A 24,528-nucleotide genomic window follows, 5' to 3' on the forward strand; every position below is an offset into this window, starting at 1 on the left:
TTCTTTGTGTAAATATAATTGGAAAGCCACTCCAAATTGAATTTAACAGCTGGGTTAGTTTGTCTCTTTGCTATTCTTCTTTGTGTTATTCTCTCATTTTGATATTTAACTTCACAAAGATGGCACTCTCAGTTTGAATAAATAGAAGACAGCTGTTTAGTAGTTAGTTAACATAAATTTGTGAATATTACAATCGTCAGTGCAAACAACAAATACTGTAGACAAAAATAACAATAGTCAAATCGTTAAAAGTTAATGAATTGCACTACTGATGCAGTAAGTAAGCGAACGAAGACTTGGTGAGAATCAGTCTTCCTTACCCAGGAATCTATTTCATCTGATTTATCATCATATCATTTAATACTTTTTTTGTAACTGTGAAATGGGTTTATTTTTCGTATTCTTCTTTGTTGTGCTGTTTTATTTTTAAGTAAGCATTCAAATAGAACTTAACACTTAACTCCGAGCTGATATTACAACAGATCTGATTTAGTTTGTTTCAATTTTTATGAAAGCAAATGATTTGCTAATCGAATTTTCACTTTACAGACAAGTTTTCCGGAACCTATCTGTGCCGTTGAGCGAGGCATGAGAGTATTCACATATTTTGATTGAATAGTGCGTAGAAAGTAAATTGAGATGGAAAGTCCTAGTGAAAGTCTCTTAAGTAAAATAACATTTTCCACATTCACCAAGTTGACGCTCATGATTTATGATCGCTTACATTAAATGCCACACTGAATGCCACACCGTGAATAATGGAGCATTTACTTTAAAGTGCTGTTAATAAATGGCGGAAAGCAACAAAGCTACAGACATATGGCATTAAGAGAAATTCGCCAGGTCATGGCGTGGCATAAAAGGTGCTAAATAAGTTATAATCGTACAGGTCATCAAACGCATGAAAATAAGGATCGAACATCGATAAATAACTCGTTTTTTTATTGCTACTTTACCTTAAGTGTAAATGCCATGCAATTATCTCCCAGATTATAATAAAAAAAGTTCATGCCAACAATATTTCTGTCTTATGTTATCATTTGAAGCTGTCGAGCCAATGACGGATATTGACTAAATGTGTATTGTCGAACTGTTCTTTTCGTGGCCGAATAATAAAAATTAATATTAATTATATTATGCCCTTTTTACAATGGATTCAAAAAGTAAAAAAATATTTTTTCTCCTTTTGTTGTATGCCAAAATCCTCAATTTGTAGATACAAATGGTCAGAACTAAGAAAGGATTTTATAGCAATCAAATGTTTTCCATTAGACGGCCTAATATCATATTTTCCCAGACTTAGATATTCTCCAATGTTTCCGCTATGCTTTATCATTAAGTCATTTTCCTGAGAGCAGTCGCATAAAGCTGCCGGAATTGTAGAAAATGAATTTGTGAATTTGCGCAACCAAATATTTTGAAGGGATATAAAGAAAAAATTTTCCTCAAATATTATCGATCAGCCACCGCGTTTTCATATTTGAATACATATGGCATTCCTTTTTTTCTACCAAAACTGAAATGATCGTTTCGGGGCATCCGTTTTGAGTCTACTGAATCCTTCCTACAAAATTTGCACACCGCAGAAAAAGCGTCGGAAATGTTTTTAGTAGCTGGTAAAACAAATTTTGTTGCTGCTTAAATGTGGCACATGTGGGCTCAAGAAGTTTTAATTCGTTGGAGATATAATATATCTATTTCAAGCATATTGATGCTGTCGGTCTTAAGCCTTATCGTTAACAATAAAAAAACTTCGAAAGCACGAATTGGGAATTATAAGGTTTTGAAGTTATAACCCATTTTTAAGAAAAAAATTGGATTCGCTCTAATATTTCTAAAGTCAATAAATTTCACAGGTAATTGATGAACAAACACATGTAATATAAAGAAACTCACAATAAAAAAACATTGACACTTAATTTTACTCAACAAACTTGATTTATTGTTGTTAGTGCCATCGTTAGTAGCGATTTATTGTCATTGCCACTGTCACTTTTGGTGTTGTTGTCTCCAATTGTATTTGTTTGTTACTTGTTATTTGTTGTTTTTATCTTTTGATCTTTTATTATCCCTCCTATTGCATAATTTTGCGCTGCACTCAACTCGTTCACTCTTTTTTGATTTTGTAGTTTTCACAATTTTACACTCTGCCGCAAGATGCCAACGCAATCGTTGCCGTTGATCTTCATAACAAACGGAAATGATTTAATGCAATGAAAAATATAAAATAAAACTACGCAAACTCACCAATCAGCAACCGCAGAAGCGCAGCAACTGGTTTGATTTTTGGCGCACTCGTGCGCTCTGTCGAGCATTTTTTGTTTTCTAGTACAGGCGCCACAAAGTCACAACGGCCGAAGAAAACGACAAACAAATAAAATCACTCGCTTTAGCAAAGCCATAAAGTCTGCAAGTTTTTTGTTTACACTGGTAAGTGCCGCCTCTTCTCCTACCTCTGTGTGCTGCCAAGCGCACCTTGGCGTTGCTTCTTCGCGCTCATCTTTTGTTGGTTTGTTGATGTTTTTTGTGGTTTTTGTTGTGCTGCCGGTTTTTATTTGTTTACATTTTCGGTCGTTGAAACATTGTGACTGATCTCGACCCTGTGATGGTTGTTGTTGTTGGCTGCATCTTCAATAGTAGCTTGTCCACTTGTTGACGTCACACTATCAGCGTAATAAAAACTCATATGGTAAAACACAAGCAAAAGAAAAAGAAGTCGTTAATTTTTGTGAATGAATGCCCAATTGACAATAAATTGGCTGAGTGGATAAATGATGAGATGAGAGTCTAAATGGTGAGTTAATAGCCGACTGAGTATGTTTCGATATTTCAAAAATATGTGGAAATAATTTTGCAGTGAGTTATCGCAACTTGAGTAACGGTGGAATACACGTCGTATGAGCGATTTGGCATTGGACTGGCGCATTCATTTGTTTGTGTATTTGCAAACCGTGCATACATACATACGAACTAGAGCTGCCAATATGAGTGATAATTGTTAATTCCTGGGTTTCGATAAATTTTTTTGTAATCACGGATCGCGCGACAAGTTTTGGAATACAATTTTCCTAAATTGCGCAAAAATTTTATGAACTATAAGGATTTTACGTAATTGAATTTTAGTAATCCAGGGCATTAGGGTTTAGGGAGCTATGCGGCCATAAGTTAAGTGTTATGTGGTCATGGAAATTTTCAGCTATCCAATTTTGTGTCTTCATCGTTTCATGGGCTAGAAGCAGAGTATTGCTGAAAAATATATGAACTGCCCCCGCGTGCACTATTAATCCAGGGTTTCACTACTGTCTCGGCAGAATCTCGATATAAGCAGCAAAATTCACTCGAAATCCTTTAGTAAGAAAGTGTGGTTTATTGCTCACAACACCTAAAACAATAAAAATGGCTAAAAACTTCGTGTGCATTACAACAGCAGACTCTGTAGAAGTGGAACATATCCATCTGCCATTTCTGGGTTGGCCTTTTCGTCTTGGTCACATTTTTTCTCAGAAAAAACATGAAATTTAAGGCGCTTCAAGGTGTTTAATTTCGTTTAGATCGGAAAACTCGCTGTTCTCGTGATTGATTCGACAAAAATTGTTTCCTGCGCATAACGTAAGATTTATACCGGAGATCTTAATGGAGAGCTCGACGGATATATACAGGGCCGTAGAGAGTATATCCGGGCCCCGGGGGAAAATTGCAAATGCGGGCCCTTTCCAATTATGTCTAGTTCCTATAATTCGAATTACTCTCGAATCCGGGCCCCTCTGAAAACTCCGGGCCCGGGGTAAAAAGTCCCCGATGCTTCCAATTCACGGTGAACCTTATGAAAGAATGAACGGCAGCCCCGAAGAAAATTAAAGATTTCTATAATAAATCAGAGAGCTATTGTAGGCATTTTTACTTACTTCTTTATTCTGAGTCTGTTAGGTGCGATCGTGAAACAGTTGTTGCTTTACTAACCTGAATAGTGGTAAAAAAGTACACAAACCTTGCAAAAACAAACGAGATAAAAAAAAGAAAAAAGAAAAAAAACTAACTTTACGGAAAGTTTTCATTAATCTTTTCTATTAAATCAATAATCGATTATGGCTGAAAAGTGGACAGAAACTTTTCTCTTATTTTTCTAAACTTCTTCTTTGGTTAAAAATATTAATATAAGTTTAAAATATCTGAATTTATATTTTATTTATTATATTTATGGTAAAACCTGTTCGTAAGCATCCAGTGAGTGGAAATGTTGCATATATTGGTTTTTTGCCCGACTGAAAGAAACAAATTTGTGGTTTGATTATCTTCAATAAATTTATATTTGAAATCATTCCATCAGCTTCATTTAAAAAAGTGTCTTGGGTTTTAAAATAAAACCGGCATTCCAAGATTCTGGGACTGGCATCACTAATATCTACATACATACACAAATTCAAGTAATTTACGTGTGATATCAAATTTTATAACTTGTCCGTTGACAGTCAGCTATAAAACTGTTCACAAATTTTCATAGTTACGAAATGAATTGAAAATACTTGGTGTGTTTTCTACAGATCTCCACTCTTAGTAGCTGCATGTACCAGTAGTAGGTAGATAATTAACAATAAATTTTATCCATTGCGGTGGGCGAACGAGTATCGAGTGGCACTTGAATGGCATATGGCGATTGTTAAGCAACAACATAAGAATATTAAAATTTATAGGTCTGTAATATTACGAATGAATAAATATTATAATAAATAAGAGCTGATAACTGAAGCCTTTAGACATTTTCTGATGTATGTATGCAGGTACGAGGGGTGCCTTTTATATTTCGGGATTTGGCAACCCTGGTGTTGCAATCTGGCAACTGACAGTTGTATCGCAAAGTTTGACATTTTTTCGCTTTTACGTACTCAGAACGTTTTGAAATACCAGCGCTATTTGTGTTGTTTACAGTAACTTAAAAGATTCATCTCGGTCCAAAAATGGAATTAAAACCGTATAGTCCTGACTTGGCACCGAATGACTTTTTTGTATTCCCGTACGTAAAAAACAAACTGAGAGGTCAACGTTTTTCGACACCTGAAGAAGCGGTTGCGGCATTCAGAATGCATGTTTTCTAGGTACTTCATTCAGAGTGGCAAAAGTGCTTCGACAATTGGTTCAAACGCATGCAAAAGTGTATAGATCTTCATGGAGAATATTTTGAAAAACAATAATGTGATTTTCGATGGTTAAAAGTTGTTTTTGTTCTGTAATCCCGAAATATAAAAGGCACCCCTCGTAAATGAGACGTAAGCAATTAGTGAACCAAAGCAATTAGCGGGTTCAGGGTGTAAGTGAATAATCGTATTCAAATTTGCTACGCAATGGTAGTAGAACAAGAAAAAAGTAAATATTATATATGCAATCATTCATGTTCCTAATAGCTTACACAAATCACCAACTGAAGCGGAACTAAAAAAGTTGCACAAATAGGGCAAATGAAAATATAGGGCAAAATGAAAAGCCATTAAATGAGCGCAAGTTTTAGTATTTGCGAGTATATATATATGCCTAGTGGCTTGACCCATGCATGAAATATCTAAAAATAGTTTAACCTTTTCCTTATATCGATCGTTTTTCTTATAATGCTCGAATTCTCTATTCCTAGAAACAAATTAGGGCGTTCGTTACATATTGGGGGAAAACACACTCAACTGCGTTGCTTCTTTATTGTGTGCGATTGTTTTTAGTAAACGAATTTATCTAACAATTGTTCCTTTTCACGAGTACCAAGGCACATTGAACAGATACTTGCAATGATAAGAACATAATAAGGGAGAATCGCTGAGAGGCACTTTCGCCAGTTAGGCGCATGCAAGGCACATTCATTAATGGTGGTGGTACTAAGCCATTTTTGTACATTAGAAATGTCACGTTAAAAGGAAACCGAAAAGAAACAGAAAAGGACGAACGACGGTAAACAGCCGACTTTTCGTCATTTCATTTTATGGTGGCATCCTCATATGCCCGGCGAAAAAAACAAATAACAAATCAGATATTCTACCGTTGTCACCTTTAATAGGTTGGACTTGCAGACCTTGCAGAAAACTTCAAAAAATTACGGCCGACGAATTGAGAGACCGATGCTGGCTTATTATATTTTTATCATAGATTGCAGCAGTGAAGCAGTCGAATGGATTTACCTATATTTATTTGGTCTCTACATTGCCAAATTTTGTTTAGATTTTTCTAAAAGTTCAATCTATGTTTATAGATTTTGACATTTTAGGGACCGAAAACGACCTAAGGGGAAAAACAAAATGGTCTTCTTGTTTTTGTTCTACCGTCACTAGCTGCTCAATGTGTCTTGAAAGGCACGAACAATTCAAATTACAAGTAAATAATGAATTCCCAAAACTACAACACTCGTTGGCAGTTGATATTTAAAGTTATTCAAACATCTTTCAGCCTTTCTGCTCACTTCCCTCTGAGTCGCTACCTTTTTCCTTATCATTCTCTTCTTTTTTGCCATGGTCAGTAAAAGTTAAGTTGACGTCGTATGGTGAATGTCGGAACACGCCCAACGGCGTGTAATTATATGGTATGGGCCAAGTTAGCAAATTGGCTTCCAACTCGGCTGGTATGGATTTGTACATGAGCGCACGACGCTGTACGTTACAGTAGAATCGGTTGCACGACAGGACGAGTTCGATGCGCTGCACCTCAGGCAGGAGTTTATTGAATATGGCTGCTGGCAAAAGTTCTTCCGTATCTATAGTGGGTTTCACCAAGCTAAGTGCTACTTTTGCATTAACCGATCCTTTTAGGCTAGCAGTTTCAAGCTCCCTCTTCACTTTTTCATCTAGAGCTTCACACAACGCGTACAATTTCTGCTTGATCGTCAAGTGTTGTTGACTCATGAGCTCAACGTCGGTAGTTGTGTGAGCCGGAAACTTCTCATTGATGTTAATTGATGCTGCCCGACGGCAATGGAACGTCTGAAAATAAGTCTATAAAATACGTAAATATTCTACACATTTGGTGTGTTGGTATTCGGCGAAACTAACCTCTGCTGTGCGATCTTCGGTGAGAAAAACTTTGTTTGCAAGAAAATATCTGTCAGCCAGTGCACTTAAATGAGCACAGAAACTGCCGACGGAGTCCTCAGCGCACTCGATGAATAGCAAACTATATTCGCCCATGTATAAGAAGAAGCCTGTAGGTTTAACACCCAAAACATTTTCTTCGGCATAGCGCGTGAGAATTCGTTGCAATTCCAGTTGGAAAAACATCTTAAAGTCGGCCGGCTCCATGCGCATCGATGGAATGGATTGGGATGATCGCCCTGCCTGCAACGGAGGTGGAGTTGGTGGCTCCACTTTCATATTGTTCTTGGCGACAATGAAAACCCGTTGATAGAACAAACGACGTGATTGGTCGTGTAAATCATCGCGAATGTAATCGACCAATGGTTTACGGATGGAGTACCACTGCTCCTGCTTCCCATGGACAATGGGGTCGTTATATCGGATGGGGCGGCTAAAGCGTGCCAATTTGTATGAATTTACAGATTCACCAGGCCCAAAAGACGACATTTGGACTGGTTATTTGCTAAAGTAACGTATTTATAAAACTTAAAAATATAGAAATTTATTTTCTTTTCTAGAAAATTTCGTTATTGGCTTTTAACTGAAGTTTGTTATATCAAAGGTTCGCTCAGCATTGTTTTGTTTGTTTGTTTGTCTGTTGAGAAAAAACATTCGTTACTTAGCAATGTACAAATAACCCAGCTAAAACTTGTCTGCTGTTGTAACAGAAAAAGCCTAATAATACGCGTACTAGTAAATTTCCTGTAAGTAACCAATTGATACGCTTTTATGAGGCTCAATAACTCAATAGTCACTAAGAAACCGGGTGAAAGTGAACATGAACAGGAAACTAAATTCCCGTAAATTTAGTATTGGTCCTCTGGAAAACGAATTATTTGTTCATTCTTGAATTCGATTTCGATTCAGCCTAAAAATTAGCTTTACAGCAAAAAATTACTTTTTGAATTAAATATGAAAAAAATTGTGCATTTACTACTTATTCGGTTATTTTAATATAAAGTGGGTCATTTGCAATAGAAGTCTTTAACAGAAAGATTTTGTGCGTTTATTTCAATCCTGTCGAAGTTCGGAATTGGTGAAGGACTTACGTATGTACTTCGGTGCTCACAATTATTGCCAAAATTAAAAAAAAGTTGATTAAGTTCGTATCCAACTATGGTTAACAAAAGCGGTTACCCATTTAAAAGTAATATCCATTCACTTTCAACTTCAACTGGCGACCACCTGAGATTTTTGAAGGAAGATGGCTTGCAAAGGGCTGCAGGAGAAGATAGTTTATTATATTGCAATGGTAGTACAGTTGCAGAAGTTATTGTACGCAAACTAATTATTGTAGAAAAAATATATTTGCTGATGGGTAGAGTTAAGAAAGACGGAGTAAGACCTACCGTACTTGCGTTTATTCGACGTTTTAGTTTATGCTTGTCATATTAGTAGGCTTAAACGTGTCCAGAAAGCCTTTGTGCGTTATGCTTTGCGTTCTTTAAATTTCACTGATCCAATTCCATCCCATAAAAGTCGGTGCTTGCTCATAAATCTAAAATTACTAGTTATTAGAAGGAATATTCTCTCTATTACTTTCCTTTCCAATTTGATAAATGGGGTTATTGACTCCCCATCGCTACTCGAGAAAATCAATTTCAATATTCCTCAGCGAAGTTTACGGAATCATGATTTTTTCTGGTTAGGGATGGTAATGCTTCGATTTCGAGAATTCTGGGTGATTTTAATTCGCTTTCACTGACGTGGCACTAATTGTTAGAGGAAAATTTTTGGATACTCTGTACAACTTGATGCAGGGATATCTGAATGCAGTTGTTAGATGGGCAACGGATTGTGACCTGTCGGTGAATCCTCTTAAGACGGAGCTCGTCCTATTTACGAGGAAATATAAAATACCCAGAGCTCAACTTCCCTCACTAGGGGGCGCTCCACTGATGCTTTCTGACAAGGTGAAGTACCTTGGTATTATTCTTGACAGCAAGCTTACATGGAAGCCCAATATTGAGGAAAGGATGAGGAAGGCAACAATCGCCTTGTATGGGTGCAAGGGGGCAATTGGCAAAAGATGGGGCCTCTCGCCTCGAGTTGTTTTCTGGCTGTATAATACCATTGTAAAGCCTATCTTGTTATATGGAGTCATAGTCTGGTGGAACTCACTAGAGAAGACGACATTGGTGAAGAAGCTGGAAAGAGTTCAGAGGTCGGCACTCATTGGAATCAGTGGGGCGCTTCGAACGACTCTTACTCTGGCGCTCAACGCAATGTTAAATGTGGTACCCGTAGATATCGCAGGCAGAACTGCCGCTACACGTACCGCAATCAGACTGAGGGGCTGGAGCTATAAGCTCAATCTCCCTTATGGGCACTCAAGCATCCTTAGAAACTTTGAGTTCATCCCTCTGTCAACAGACCAGTGTATACCCTCATTTAGTCCAACCGGAACATTCACCACTCACATCCCGTCAAGGGAAGAGTTGACGGGGGGCTACACTTGGGGGCAGGGCCTGGTGAACTTGTTCACGGATGGATCGAAGTTGGAAGGAAAGGTTGGCGGAGGAGTCTTTTGCGAAGGGCTCCCCATCAGACTAAAATTCAGGTTACCGGACCACTGCAGTGTGTTCCAGGCAGAGGTAGCCGCAATCAAGGAGGCAGCTGATTGGCTGCTCAAATGTGTACTAACAGTCAAGAAGGTAAATATTTACTCAGATAGCCAAGTGGCAATAAGGGCCCTCGGGTCTATGACGGTGCATTCGCAATTGGTCAAGGAATGCTTGACCTCACTTTCGACTGCGTCCGAATTCTTTGACATCAGCCTCATCTGGGTTCCCGGTCACAGCGACATTGCGGGAAACTGTGAGGCGGATGAGCTGGCTAGACAAGGGACATGTGAGGTGATTTCCCCGCGGAGGGAGAAAATTGGAATACCCCTGACTACCTGCGGTCTGCTCCTGGAAAGATGGGCATCGCGTAAACTCAGCGAGCGCTGGGAAAATGCACAAACATGCAAAGTCGCGAAATCCTTCTGGCCACGTGTGGACCGAAGGCGCTCGGGTGAGCTTCTGAGGCTGACAAAATATCAGCTCTCCAATCTAGTGGGTTCTCTCACAGGACACAATGCGCGAGGAATGCATGCTGTGAGACTTGGAATCATCTCGAGTCCTTTCTGTGCTGGATGTATGGAGGATGAGGTGGAATCATCTCAGCACCTTCTCCTTAGCTGCCCTGCCCTGGCGGGGCTAAGATTCAGGCATCTTGGCTCTTACTTCTTTGCCACGCCTGCTGAGATAGCTGGCGCTGACATTAAAAATCTGATGAGTTTCATCAGCAGCATTAAGCGGTTGACGCAAACATAGTTATCGTTCATAATCCGCACGCTCCTAACCTTCCCATCACCACCTCTCCCCGCCCTCTCCCTGCACCTCATCGGTCCTTCCCCTCTCCTCACTTCCTTGACAATGGTATCACAAAGGACGAATCTCTCTTCGTCCAAGTGTGCCCACTTCCTGGGCAACCATACGAACCTAACCTAGCCTAATTCGCTTTCAAATCATACTGGCCTGGATTTTTCTTCCACAAAGAATTGATAGTTCAAATTAGTTCTAAATGAATTGTTGAACTAAGTTCTTAGTAACGGGTGATCAATTAAGAGGAGTTTTTTTCATTTGCTTTTTTTTACAGATCGCGCGCGAGTTGTGGCAAACTGTCATCGTGGATTTGTTGAACAGCGTTTGGCATTTCATCATGGAAAGACTCACACCGCAACAACGTCTACAAATTGTTCAACTGTATTATGAAAATCAGCGTTCTGTGACAAGCCACTTGCCATACAGCTCGTGAAACAATGACTTTATTGAGAAGTCATTTCGGAGAGTAGCTGATTTCACGTTTAGGACCTGTGAGTTGGCTACCAAGATCTTGTGATATCACACCTTTGGACTTTTTTCTTTGGGGATTCGTGAAGTCCAAGGTCTATGCTGATAAACCAGCTACGATTGAAGCTCTGGAAGGCAACATTACGCGTGTTATTCACGACAAACCAGTCGGAATGCTGGAACGAGTGATTGAAAATTGGACCTTCAGAATGGACCACCTTAAGCGTAGTTGCGGCCAACATTTGAATGAAGTCATATTCAAAAAGTAAATGTCAAAGAATGTCCTTTCAAATGATAAATAAAGGTTTTGAACATAATTTACATTTTTGTTTTTTTTTTAACTATTGAAAAAATCACCTCATGATTGATCACCCGTTATTATCTAATAATCTTCCTCTGTAAATTATAAGAAATGCTTTTTTTTCTTTCACTCATTATAATTGAAACTAGTTACTTATGGTCTGTAAGTTTAATTTTACTTTGATTAATTTATTTAGCATTAATCTGTTTTCATAGTCAATAAGAAATACTGTATTTTTAAGACTATTAATTAATTAAATAAATAAATAAATGAAAACATCATTTTCTTAGCGTTATAAAAGTAACAAAATCATATGAAGATCACAATACTTTTTATAACAGAAAAGTGTATTTTTACTTTTATTGTTGTTAGTGTTAGTATTAATACACCTCATATATTATATATAATTTAAAATTTATTCACCAAAATCGTAATTTAGTCCGAATGCATGAAATTCAAAAATCTAAATTGATCTGAATAACAACCGACAGTTTCCTTGTGAATTCGTTTCTTAGAACACCCAAACTCATTTTAGAAAAAACCAAATAGCGACGGAATAGTGAGAGTGAATAAATAAAATTTACTCGGAAGTGAATTTCAGAACCAGACTGTAGAAGAATTACATTCGGTGTGGAAAACATTAGAAATTTGTTAACATATTTCTTAGCACCTTCAAAAATTTCGATTTCACTGATTTTCATGTTTTTTACTTTTATAAGTACGGATACTTTATTAAGACCGCCTATTTTAGACACAAAAAATTTAATACACAGTGTTGGTTTGAAAAGTTAGCGATTTTTTTTAATGAAAAGTAAAGGGTCTTGCTGTTTGCTCGCGCCAGATGCTGTTTTAAAATAAAATACGTTAACATTTAGATTTGTTCAGGTTTCACTGTTTTTATTTAAAATACGGCTCTTAACAATTATGTATATGTCAAACATGACATCATTTAAATGCGTACCATAAGCACGTCTACAGGCTGTCATATGAGAATTAAAATTTTCAAAGACTCTCTCACACATTACCGCATTGAGCTCAGCAATCTCGATCCGAATGTTGTGTTTCAGCTCCGGAATCAGAACCAGTTCCTTGAAATTTTTCACCTTTGAATTAACAACTCATTCGGACGATTATTCCCACCAAAAAATTACGAATTTCCCCATGAGTTGTTCTTAAAGATCGACCATTTTCGTAATAAGTTTCAATAATTTATCTTGTTTTCATCTTTGAATTCAAAATTTTAAAATAGAAAATGTTAGAAATATTGACTTTCAGAGCTTTTTGGAACTAAGTTAATGAAGGAAATTTACATAAGGTTTGAATGCTTACTTCTTCAATTTTTAATAAGACGGAATGAAAAGGATCACTGTATAACTCTACTGCCTAGTCTGCGCACACACTAATATCATATACATATATACATACATAGTTTTTATTGCAGTTTGATTATCTGACATTTCTGTTTAGCCACCGACAGGGAGTTATATATAAAGCTTATATAAAGCACTTCTTATTCCACCATTATTTTCCAACTCTAGAAAAGAATTTTTGCTACTACCACTGAGCTGCTTTTTGCATTACAAATTTTGAATAACAAAAATTTCCTTTCAGATTTCTCTGATTGCTGTGGTAGAAAGCTCATGGGGTTCACCGGGTGATGGTCAGTATCACATACAAACAGATGAAGGACCGGAGCGCTATTTTCGTTTTCAAACGGACAATGGACAGTTCCGTAAGGAGCGACGTCTCCAAGACGGTACAGTTGTAGGTAAGCCTGTACTGTAATATAATATATTTATGCTTCTGAGAACCAAACTAATGGCATCAATTCTCATTCAGGTACCGAGGCTTGGATAGACGCTGCTGGCTTTCTACGTCAAAAAGACTATATCGCTGATAAAGATGGTTATCGCATATTAAAGTCGAAGACAGTTTTTGTTGGCAATGGCAGACACATTGAGGTAATAATAATAGCTTGACTCCATGTTGCACATTATTAAAAATATCCAAACTTTTGATTTGCTACGTTCCAGGATGCCATTAAATCTGCAAAATCAGCTCCAGCCCAATCAGGCGTTCTTGTCAATGGCCGTTCTGGATATGCAAATAGTGTTAGCGATGTTGAAAAATCAAAGCAAAACCTTAATGCATACTCACCCACGCCGTCTAAGATTAGTGCGCCGGTCGTTGTGCATGATCCCGCTTCAGAGGCTTACGATGGCAAATTGAATTATCTCTCCCCAGCCGATGCTGCCAATATTGAGCCCTCAGGTAATCTTGGTTTCGATCACTACCCTGATGAGCTACCACGACTACTGCAAGGTGGACAACGGAATGTTCAACTCCAAGCTTCCAATGGGCGTCAAGTTGAATCTTACGACACACCACCAACCAATTCAATCACGGAATATAATCCAGACTCATCACACGCACAAAGCACTAATACCGCCGTAGTGCCAAAAGTACCAACGCTGGAAATGCAACCACCCTTAATAAACAATGGTCGGGCTCGCCAACGGATACGGCCAATTGCCGTATATGATACAAAGCCCGCACCCATTTCAAGCAATGAAGAAGCTAGCGGTTACGAGTATTCTACTCCCACTCCATTTGCGCCAGCGACCACCGAAAGTGTACTCAGCACGAATGGATATTATTACCAACATTCTCCAACGGCACCTTCATATACAAACGCCGCAGCAAATCCTCTGGCGATCAATCAACTTGAAGGTGGACTGCTGCCACCATTGCCACCGCCGACAAGTCGTCGCCATCGTCCGCCAGCAGTCAACAGTGTTGGTGAGCCCGGCGAGTATGATGGTGTTGGAGTGACAGCCAATGGATTCCGTTACTTCTTACCACGCCAATACCATGAGGAAGAACGATTTGAAGGCGACAAACGAGCAGGCAGCTTTGGCTACGTAGATCCATTTGGTATTCGTCGAGTTGTATACTACAACGCGTCGCCCGGACGGGGATTCGTGCATAGGAATAACAACCGGTACGTGGGCCTAGGAGCAGCACCATACGATGCCGCTGTCTAATGTGAAAGAAAGTCGAACAATACCCTGCACTTGCTAAACAACTAAGTACCAAGCGGGCTCTCAAACTGCAAATCTACTTTTTAACACAACACCGACTTCGTCTGGCAGCGAACAAACCCAGGAACCAATTAGCCCAAAGCAGCAATCAACTAGCCAAAGAAGAGACATTGGAGTAATGGCTTAGCAACTTACAAATAGTAATTAGAATTATAATTAGTTGAAGGCAAATGCGCCGGCGAATTGCCAGAGATACAAAAACGATGGAGATTGGAGACGAGTTCGGCCAATTATTGCCTGCATTTGAGGGGTATACAGGAATGTACGATGCATTGTTCGCATTTTGAGCATATGTAAATGTATCTGTATGAGTATGTGTAAATTATGCGTATGTGTCTGTGTTAGTTTGATTTAATTAAAAAATAATTATTGTATTACGTAACAAAATGCAACGGCTCTGAGCTGTGTAACTGAGTAAGATGGCGCCGAACGAACGAGCTTAAGTAGCTAACAAAATCACTTTCATGTATTAATCTTGCCATATTAACAAAAACAAAGATAAAAACAAAGCAAATAACATATGTATGTATTTAAGAAATATAAATATATACATAAAATTCATATTAAAATATATTTAGCAGATAGAGCAATTAAATTACGAATCGAAGCTTAGCTGAAATAATTTATACTCTTACATTGTAGTTGTAAACTAATCGTAATATGTAATTAATTTATATTTTTATTTATATGTATATATTAAATGTATAACTTCGTGCTTATTAACCTGAGGATGCTGTTGATTGACGACGTTAGAAAATCGAGTGACAATATGCATTTGCGTATTTTCGCAAAATACTAAACAAAATATCGAGTAAACATTTTCTCCACTCACTTCCTGGCCAATAGATGTTTATTGTAATTTAGCCATTAGCTTCACTCAATAATAAACTAATCAACTATGAATTATTTGTATGTATGCACACGCATATGTGTGCATGTGATGTAATAGACAACCGTTGCCGGGAAACATCGATTATGTCGAGAAAATGTTAGAAGTTCAATGCTATAATAAATATTGTGTAATTAAACATAGTAAAGTTGTGTTTTTTCTTGCTTTTCTTTCTTTGTTTGTTTGCTTGCTAAAAACTATAATAAGGTAAAACTAATTTACAATGTTTTCGGTATATCGCTGAATTTAAATTTTCCGAGTTCTCAAAAAAAGTAAGTTCACTAAAAATACCACCTTGGCCAAAAAGTGCCCGGAATAATCAGCAAGGGACGCTCTAAGTCAACTGATTTGAGTTATGTTTTGTGTTGTTAGGCTGCCACATCTGTGACTAACATTCCTATCAATTTTGTCACCATTGTTTGGCATTTATAAAGGTTACGCCGTGTTGAGTAAATCTACCTCTGCACATGTTTTCGATTTTTAAAGTTTTAAAAATGGATTTGAATTTGCAACAATGAGTTTGTGTTACAATTGTGTGTTAAAATCGGATTCAATGGCGCGAAAACCTAAGACGTGTTGATGAACTCTTTCGGTAATGATACTCCAAAGAAAACAACCGTTTTCGAATGCCATGAACGATTCAGAAGAGATCGTGATTCCATCGAGGATAACGAACGGTGTGGCAGGCCGTCGACATCGAAACTGATGAAAAGATCAACAAAGTGAAAGAAAAGTTGACAAATAACTGCAAGAGAGCTGGCAGAGGACTTGAATATTGCTTATGGGTCCATTCATGACATTGTAATTAGTGATTTGTGTTTGCAAAGTTGGTCCCAAAGGGCCTGAACATCAGGCAAAAAATGGGCCGTGTCGATATCTCCAAAGACATGATTTTCAAGGCTGAATCCGCTCCAACATTCATCAAACACATCGTTCAAGACATTTGTAATGGAAAGTGAATTTAGGGGGCATTATGTACCATTATTGTGTTTTTACCTTTACCACTATTTATGGGCATTTGACGCGGTTGGTGCGTTGAGGTCCTATTGAAACTAAAAATCTTCCGGCCTTTGATCCCTAACATTTGTGAGCAGACACTGACTCTTGATTGAAGCCAAGCCGGTGTAGACTGGATTAAAAAACAGTAAACTTCATTTGAATTTTATTGCCTCTTTTTATTATCCTGTTAATGAGCTTTAAGAGGCCCAAGGTAAGATACTTTTGCTAGGAACAGCAGTAACCCACCAAAGTTACGAACAGCTGCACTTTTAGTATACCACTCGCCTCATCAGTCTAAATAATTTCCCGGACTTGGGTGAGAGTCGTATCCGTTGTATTTGTATACAGGCGCCATATTTTTAAACGCTGAATAACTTTGTCATTTACCAATCGATCGACTTCAACATACATGTTTTCGATACGTCAATTCAGTAAAATTTCCATCATGGATCGCTTTACACCGAAACAACTGAAATCGACGCTATAATACCCGAAATGCTTGACAAGGTGATGACAAACGCAGAAAAAAGATCGCAGTTTGTGAGTGTTAATAAAGGTGGCCACTTGATTGATATTGTATTCAGTGTAGTTTTAATAAATTGTAAATAACCAAACCAAATAAAAATACCTCACTTATACAAATCACCTGTTTTTTTTTTTCAAAGTTATTCAATGTTTTCCAAATATACTGATACCGAACTGGGGCAATTCTGCCGATTTTAGAACTATGATTGGTTCGAATTACTTCACTTTTTTTATTTGGTATTCGGTGCTTTTGAGAGTTCAGTATTACTAATAAAATCCCTGGCTCAGTTGCAGTAGTCTTCGCGTACTCTTTAATTCGAACCAGTGCTAAATTCGAAAAAATTATAACTACGAGAAACAACACTATAACATTGAAAAGGGTGCAATTCACTAGCTTTAGACGATTCGCCAATTTTATTTTTTGTCTACGGTATTTGGTGTTTGCACTAACGGTTGTGCTATTCAAAAACTTGTCTTAACTAGCACTAAATAGTTGTCTTCTTCTATTTATTCATACTGATAGCGAGAGGCATCTCGGCCAAATTAAATATCAAAATGAGAGTATAACGCAAAGAGAAATAGCAAAGAGACAAACTAGCAGTTAAAGCTGTTAAATCCAATATCGAATTTTTTGTTTCAATTTTATTTGCACAAAGTAAGTAAAATAAAGTAACTGTTTATTTGAAATTAAGATTTACTTAATATCTCATCGACAGCTCCGAAAAGAAGCCACGCCATCCGCTCCATAACCGAGCAACTCAATCACACATTTATTTTGCCGCTCCTCTTGAGACATAGGAAGCCTTACCTTTGCGCAAAACATGGAGCGGCTGATTGCATATGTTATACGACGTATGGTATGGCTAACTGACGACTGCCTGATAGATATTCCCCATAGCTTCTTGAATCTACTGACATAAAGCAGAATTTAGAATTGAAAAGTTAGAAGATAGAAGATTTACCTGTTTTTTAGATCGAAATCGCTGTTATTTTGGAACCTCTAAGTTGACTATTACGATGAGAAATTAGGTCTTCAATCAAGTCTGGAGCTAACCAGAACAGGTTTTGAAACTCCCCTGCAGCCAAATGGAAAGGATTTCCCACATCCCGGAGCAAACGTCGATCAACAGATTGAGGGCTCACGACCTTCTCCCCAATGGGTAAATTATAAGCCAAAAAATGTAAAAATATTGGTTAAGGAAAGATAATAATTCGAATATTGTTAAGATATGTTAGTGAATCACACTACAGACAGATGGGAGATATTAAATTGATTCTGGTTTTACCACATTCATGCTTTTACCTCTGTCTACTTATAGATCGGCACATCATTCAAATGGCTGCCTAGGATTCGCTGCCAGTGCCCAATTTTTGATGACTCAGTTCCATAAGTTCGACTTTATTTAAAGAAAAAAATCAAGGCTCTCAAGTCGCATAACCGCGGCGGCCAATTAAGGGGGAACACCACTGTGAACGCATGAAAAGTAAATGATTTTCATGAATTTTTTTTTATAAGTAGAGATGATTATTTGAAGATCGGACAGATTAGAATTTATTTAACATATATTCAACTATACTAACACAATTTTTTTTTTTTAAATATTAAAAATTACAATTGTTATTAATATTAATGCAATGACGCCATAAAAAACTGATGCCCCTGGTGGCCATGATACAGCGGTGAAAAATCATCTGAAAGCAAAAAACCAAAAAAATGCTTAATCTATACATCAATGGCTATCGTCGTATGTGGCGGTAGCCAATACATGTAAAAAAATTAAAAAAAAGAAAAATTAAAATCGGTTCATAAGCCTTCGAGAAATCGAGTCCACCGTTTTCAGAAAAGTCGTTTTGAGAAAAACGCGTTTAAAGTTTTCATTGGCGGCGCTCAGTGAGAGCATACTGCGCTCAGTATTAAGTAGCGATAATTGAAATGATATGTGAAGTATAACTTCGTCAATTTTCAAGATTTTAAGGGGTTAGGTGGGTTACAGAGGTTCAAAAAAAGGGTATTTTTACTATTTTTTTTTAATATATACAATCATATATTTTATTTAAACAATTCAGCATATCAAAGATACATATTTAAACAGTATTTTGTGAAATTTTTATTTAAAAATTCCGAAAACTCAGCCGTTGGTACCTCATCTCCCTTAACGTCTCACAAAAAAATGCTCTTGCCGTGGACAGCATAACTCATTATTGGTTCATTTAAAATCAAAAAACCAAAAATATTTCGTTAGTACATGGATAAATCTCGTTACTGGACGAAGGAAAAAAAAACATTTAATTTGAATTTTTGACAGACTTTAAACAAAAAAACACATTTTTTGGTCAAATTTTCGTCATGTGTTGGCTCGAAAAAATTAGTTGTAATAAAAATAAAAAAAATCCTTCATTCAATAACTTGATAATGTTATTCCAAAGATGTGTGCAAAATTTGAACAAAATCGCTTCATAACTTTTCGAGAAATCGTGTCCACCGACTTAAAAAATCGAGTTTTGAGATAAACGCGTATACCTGCGAAACGCTGCACTGACATGGCCTGATGGGCGGAACTTCTGAAGGGTCTATCTCGTAGAATTTTACTCGGATCGATTTGAAATTTTAAGAGAATATTTTAAACATATTATACTATTTAATAAGACAAAAAAAAATCGATTTTTTGAAATTTTCAAACCCACCTAACCCCTTAAGTTACAATTTTTTTACATATTTTTGAATATATCTACTTCAAAAAAATGCCAACAAAAAAATCGATTTTTTTGAAAAATCGCGAACAAAATAGAAAAAAATCAGAAAAAAATAGAAAATTTCGTCGCATTCATTCACGTATTTTCAAGCAAAATCTCTTCTGCAAAAGTTTTTTTTGTTAGTATTGGCTACTAAATTTTATTGCAAAAATAATAACTTATCACAAATTTTATTTCAATATTCAAATATATGGCAGGTATCAACGCACGCAGCTTAACTTACAGGTTTTAGATTGTGAATCGTGCATGCAGTGTTATGGTGTTTGTCTTTGCTAAACTCCATTTGCCTTTGCGGTTAGGTGCGAATGCTGACGTAGAAGATCGCATAACCGGCGAGCGCTAGCACAAGCGTAAGTGAACCGATAAATAAAATTGTATTTTTTTTGAATGAACATTTGAATTGTGCATATTTCAACGCAAAAATATTTGAATAAAAGTTTGAAGATGAAAATAAACCGGTCGCTGTTTTCCTTCTCCAGTCGACACGAGCTTTAGCCCAAAAATATTTTAAGTCAACTATTTTTTTCTCAATTACGAAATGTACCATAAACAAGGTTATCGGAACAATAGAGGGCTCTCTAGAGAGCAAACATTATACCATGGCGGCATTCTTGGATATCGAAGGCGCCTTTAACAATGTTAGCACAGATGCCATCCAACGGGCGTTGATAGACCTGGAGGTGGACAGTTGCATTAGTAACTGGGTCATCTCCATGCTAGAAACGAGGATCATCAAAGCTAATATGGGTAATATCAACATAACCAAGAAGTTCCACGGGGGCACTCCACAAGGGGGAGTATTATCTCCACTTCTTTGGCTATGTGTGATCAGCAAAATCTTAACAAAACTTGACGGAGGTGGGGTAAAAGTGGTGGCGTACGCTGATGATGTGGTGTTAATGGTGTCAGGACTGTGCCCAAATACGATCAGTGGGATCATCCAAAGGGCGTTAGGCGAGCTTAACTCTTGGGCCACAGGATGTGGGCTAAGTTTAAACCCGCGTAAAACAGAACTTATGCTTTTTACCACCAGATACAAGGTACCAACTTTCACCCTACCAAATATCAACGGACAAACTCTGTCTTTATCTACCAGTGCAAAGTACTTAGGAGTAATTCTGGACTCCAAACTTAGCTGGAAGTTAAACGTCGAAGAACGGGTAAGGAAAGCAGAAATTGCTTTATATGCCTGCAAGCGTATGCTTGGAAGAAGATGGGGTCTTCAACCGAGGCATACATTATGGCTGTATAAGGCGGTTATACGACCCATTCTATCGTATGGTTCGGTAGTTTGGTGGAAAGCTCTAGGGAGAGAGTACAATACCAAATTACTCGGCAGAATACAAAGATCAGCCTGTGCAATAACGGTCGGTGCAATCAGATCATGTCCTAGAGAGGCTCTCAATGCTCTGACACACGTTATTCCAATAGACCTACATATAAAGAAGACGGCAACCATGAGTGCATTTAGGTTAAATGAAGCGGGTCGCTGAAAAGAAAAAACTTATGGTCACGCTAGTCTATTATTGCGACAAACTCAGTTAACCTCGGTGAGGACTGACTACATCGTCCCGATGGTAACGTTCAATAGGAATTTTGCCACACTCTTTCCATCTAAAAAAGAATGGAATAAGGGATTCTCTCTAAACAACTTCGATACCACAGTCTATACAGATGGCAGTAAAATGGATTGTGGTGTGAATTGGAATTGAAAAATCTGTGCGTCTCCCTAATACCAGCAGCGTCTTCCAAGCGGAAGTACTAGCAATTGGGGAAGCCTGTAGGTTACTAATCGCAGATTTTTCTTTTAAGGGCAATATCGCTATTCTTTCGGATAGCCAAGCCGCAATCCAGGCGCTGGACGCGACTATAACAACCTCTAAAGTGGTGGAGCAAAGTAGGAATAGCCTCACCAACTTGAGTGAAAACCATAGAGTAACCTTGATTTGGGTCCCGGGACACCGGAACATAGAAGGTAACGAAAAAGCTGATGAACTGGCAAGAGGGGGATCTGCCATGAATAGCGCTCTTGCAGTACCAGTATTCACTCCACTAGGTGCGGTCAAGAATGCAATTTCCCTAAAATACCTTCGAATTGCAGATTGTAGATGGAGAGACCAGACGAAATGCAAAATCAGCAGAACGTTATGGCCCACCTACAACCTCAAGCAATCGTCGGCATTAATGAGAATGAAACGACGGGATGCCTGGAGACTAACGGCAGCCTTTTGGTCTATCGGAGAACAAGCAGCCAAAATGGGTATCCCTCACAATACATACTGTCATAGTTGTAAACAACCGGAGGAAAAAGAAACAATCTTCCATTTCCTCTGTGAATACCCTGCCCTATGGAAGGACAGAATGTTAACCCTGGGCAAACCGCTGTTCGATAGTCTCGAGCAACTGTCTGGCGTAGACGTCAGCAACCTAATAAGGTTCCTAAACCGCACAGACTGGATATAGTCCTGCTGCAAATAACTGTTAAACAATTTGGTAACGAGGATGTGGCAACAAAATGGTGCGGAAGCGCTAGTTGGATTCTGGATGAATCACCACTCTAACCAACCAACCAACCATAAACAAAATTATTTGTAAAAAATGTTTACCTATCAATGAAAAGGCAAAGATAGATTTAGCCAAATCACATAATATTTTTAAATGGATTTGCCATATAATTTTAAAGAAAAATATAATTTTAATAACATAATTGAATATAAAATATGAAAACCTTTTTCGATTTCCTAATACTTAATTCATCTGCACCATTATTTATCATTTATCATTTTCGTCTTATACCTTTACGCTACAGATAACAAAATTAAACATTTTGTGTTCAATAAATATAAAATTATGGACACATACTTTAAAATAAATAAAATGTCAACTAAAAACAGAAACTGTACGACTTTCGTTTCAAAAATTCCCCAGCTTGTATATAATATACAATATAAAAACGGCATACACAGTCTGTCTAATGGAAGCGTGACCGGTGAAATTCAAACGTATTATACAAAAAATTAAAATGCTGTACTGATTTGTTGGTGATAAAACTGAAATTTATCGTTGCGTGAAACTGAAACAGTTTGAAGGAAAAGGGGTGTTAAAGTGTCCAAAGACACGATTCGAGGACGCTTACGTGCAGAAGACTTCAAATTCCGGAGAATATTGAAAAAACCCCTGCTGCCATTATCACACATTGAAAAAGGACTTTCATGGGCCAACAGTTGCAGTCGACGGTCCTGTTGTATGTATATACTACTGATAATCGACAACGTCAAGGAATTATTAAGCATCCAGTTAAGGCTTCTATTTGGGGCTGCTTCTCCAATTTGGCCATTTATTAGTGCTTATCGTCAATTTGAACGCAGTTTTTATGAATAAAATTTGCCAAAGAGTGTCTTTGGAAGAATTAGTCAACCTTAGATTTTACAAAGGGACAACGATCCCAAGCATCGAAACGGAACGTCTGTAGAGTGGAAACAACAAAATGGGATTGAAAGTTCACAGTCGTCTGATGCCAACCCTATTGAAAATGTTTATTCAAGAGTTAAGCAAAAACTCAAATGAAAGCAATTTTTCACCCTTTCACTGTTAATTTTTGGAATCCAACAAACTCATGCACGATGAGAGTTATGGCTTTTAACATCAGACGGACGGAAATTCGGTCTTAACATATAAATAGTCTTAACATATAATACGAGTATTTAAGTTTATTTGAAATGAGGTGGAGAGCAATATGAATACTAATATAAGTCTGGAGAGGTTTGTTAAGTTCTTATCGGGGTACACGTATTTATTTCGATTATTTCAAACCCAAAATATAATAATATGTTTTACAGATCACTTAGAGCTAATATGAGCCTAAATTACTACAGATGGTTAAATAAGTCAATTTAAAAAAAGAGTTATTAGAAATTCATAAAATTCATTCTTTGACACCGAAAAGTCAAGCGGAATAGAACTCGAGGTGTCATTGCATTATATTAGTGCATAATTCGTGTTCAGCAATTTAAGATAACATGGGAAAGTTTTGCGTAGAGATCTAGTAGGGATATGCAAGTGAATGCTCTGTAATAGGGATGAAAAATCAATTTGTCCTTTAACTACACTAAAAAAGAGAGTGAGAATATAGATCTTCTACTCTTTAGAGACTGTATGGAAGGTTTAGGATTTGAGAATTTTAACGACGTGAGGGCATATTTAAGGATCCCCTTCTGTACACTTTAAATTCTCTCAATTGCGAATTGGTAGTAATGCTTTCAGATAAATGTTGCCTATTAGAATCTAGAGTGAACAACTTAAGTAATAGGTCTATGAATAAGTTCGTGCGGTTTTTTTTTCGAAATTTGAATTTCGGATCATTCCCATGGCTTTTAAACGTTTGGAAATGGTTGATTGATCAACTCCCAAAGTTTTGCAACCTCTTCTTGCGTTTGAGCCGGATCTTGATCGAGCAATTCCTCCAATTCGGTATCCATGAACTTTGGCGGCGCACCCTCGCGTTCTTCGTCTTCCAAGCCAAAATCACCACTTTTAAAGCGTGCAAACCACTTCTGGCACGTTCGCTCAGCTAGAGCATGCTCACCATAAACTTCCACCAAGATACGATGACTTTCGGCTGCTTTTTTCTTCATATTAAAATAATGAAGAAGAATTCCCCGCAAAAACACATTATTTGGCACGAAATTCGACATTTTCAAGTGTGGTAAAAATATTGTTGTTTACGCTTCAAATAAAAAACTTATACTGACGTTTGTGCCTTACGACAGTAGCTCTCCAATGAATGTTTGGAAATGTGGATCGATGGTTAAAAAGTAATTTGAGAGTGTAAGGGTCGAAGAACTTCGAGCTATTACGCCGTATGAAACCTAAGATTGAGTAAGAAGTGGATACAACAAAAATAATGTAACTATTGAATGAAAAATAGGAGTCAAAGATCACACCTAAATCGAACGAACAGATTGAAGTAAAGTATTAACAATACTAATATAAGATGAAAAACATTATGAATTTTTGGCAA

At 37.5% G+C, this 24,528-nt stretch overlaps 2 protein-coding genes across 8 annotated transcripts in view; one reads left to right on the forward strand and one right to left on the reverse strand.

Annotated features, from left to right (window-relative positions):
* The window catches only part of LOC129240834 (uncharacterized), a 46,512-nt gene extending 31,134 nt beyond the window's left edge, over positions 1 to 15,378 (forward strand). For all 6 annotated transcript variants that reach the window (XM_054876852.1, XM_054876853.1, XM_054876855.1 and 3 more), the window contains exons 3-5: positions 12,852 to 13,008; positions 13,080 to 13,201; positions 13,274 to 15,378. In XM_054876852.1, coding sequence (XP_054732827.1) covers positions 12,852 to 13,008; positions 13,080 to 13,201; positions 13,274 to 14,284 — 1,290 coding nt within the window. In that variant the 3' untranslated portion in view covers positions 14,285 to 15,378. The remainder of the gene's footprint in view (positions 1 to 12,851; positions 13,009 to 13,079; positions 13,202 to 13,273) is intronic.
* Positions 5,874 to 7,647, reverse strand: LOC129240836 (uncharacterized). Of its 2 annotated transcripts, none has more exons than XM_054876859.1 (2): positions 7,023 to 7,647; positions 5,874 to 6,953 (listed from the first exon to the last, which is right to left on the reverse strand). In XM_054876859.1, exons 1-2 carry the CDS (start codon positions 7,548 to 7,550, stop codon positions 6,420 to 6,422), a joined length of 1,062 nt encoding a protein of 353 aa, XP_054732834.1. In that variant the 5' UTR covers positions 7,551 to 7,647; the 3' UTR covers positions 5,874 to 6,419. The 2 variants fall into 2 exon arrangements, with proteins under 2 accessions (XP_054732834.1, XP_054732833.1); XM_054876858.1 differs by having other exon boundaries at positions 5,874 to 6,965.
* Positions 15,379 to 24,528: the final 9,150 nt, after the last annotated feature.

This window comes from Anastrepha obliqua, chromosome 3 (assembly GCF_027943255.1).
Source record: "Anastrepha obliqua isolate idAnaObli1 chromosome 3, idAnaObli1_1.0, whole genome shotgun sequence".
Classification (NCBI taxonomy): Eukaryota; Metazoa; Arthropoda; class Insecta; order Diptera; family Tephritidae; genus Anastrepha; species Anastrepha obliqua.

What these genes read in the sequence shown, in the direction of transcription:
- LOC129240836 (XM_054876858.1), bottom strand. Translation starts at nt 7,550, where the DNA reads ATGTCGTCTTTTGGGCCTGGTGAATCTGTAAATTCATACAAATTGGCA. An exon ending in CCGAAGATCGCACAGCAGAG is followed by an intron (nt 6,966 to 7,022) that starts GTTAGTTTCGCC and finishes CGTATTTTATAG; the next exon opens with ACTTATTTTCAGACGTTCCA.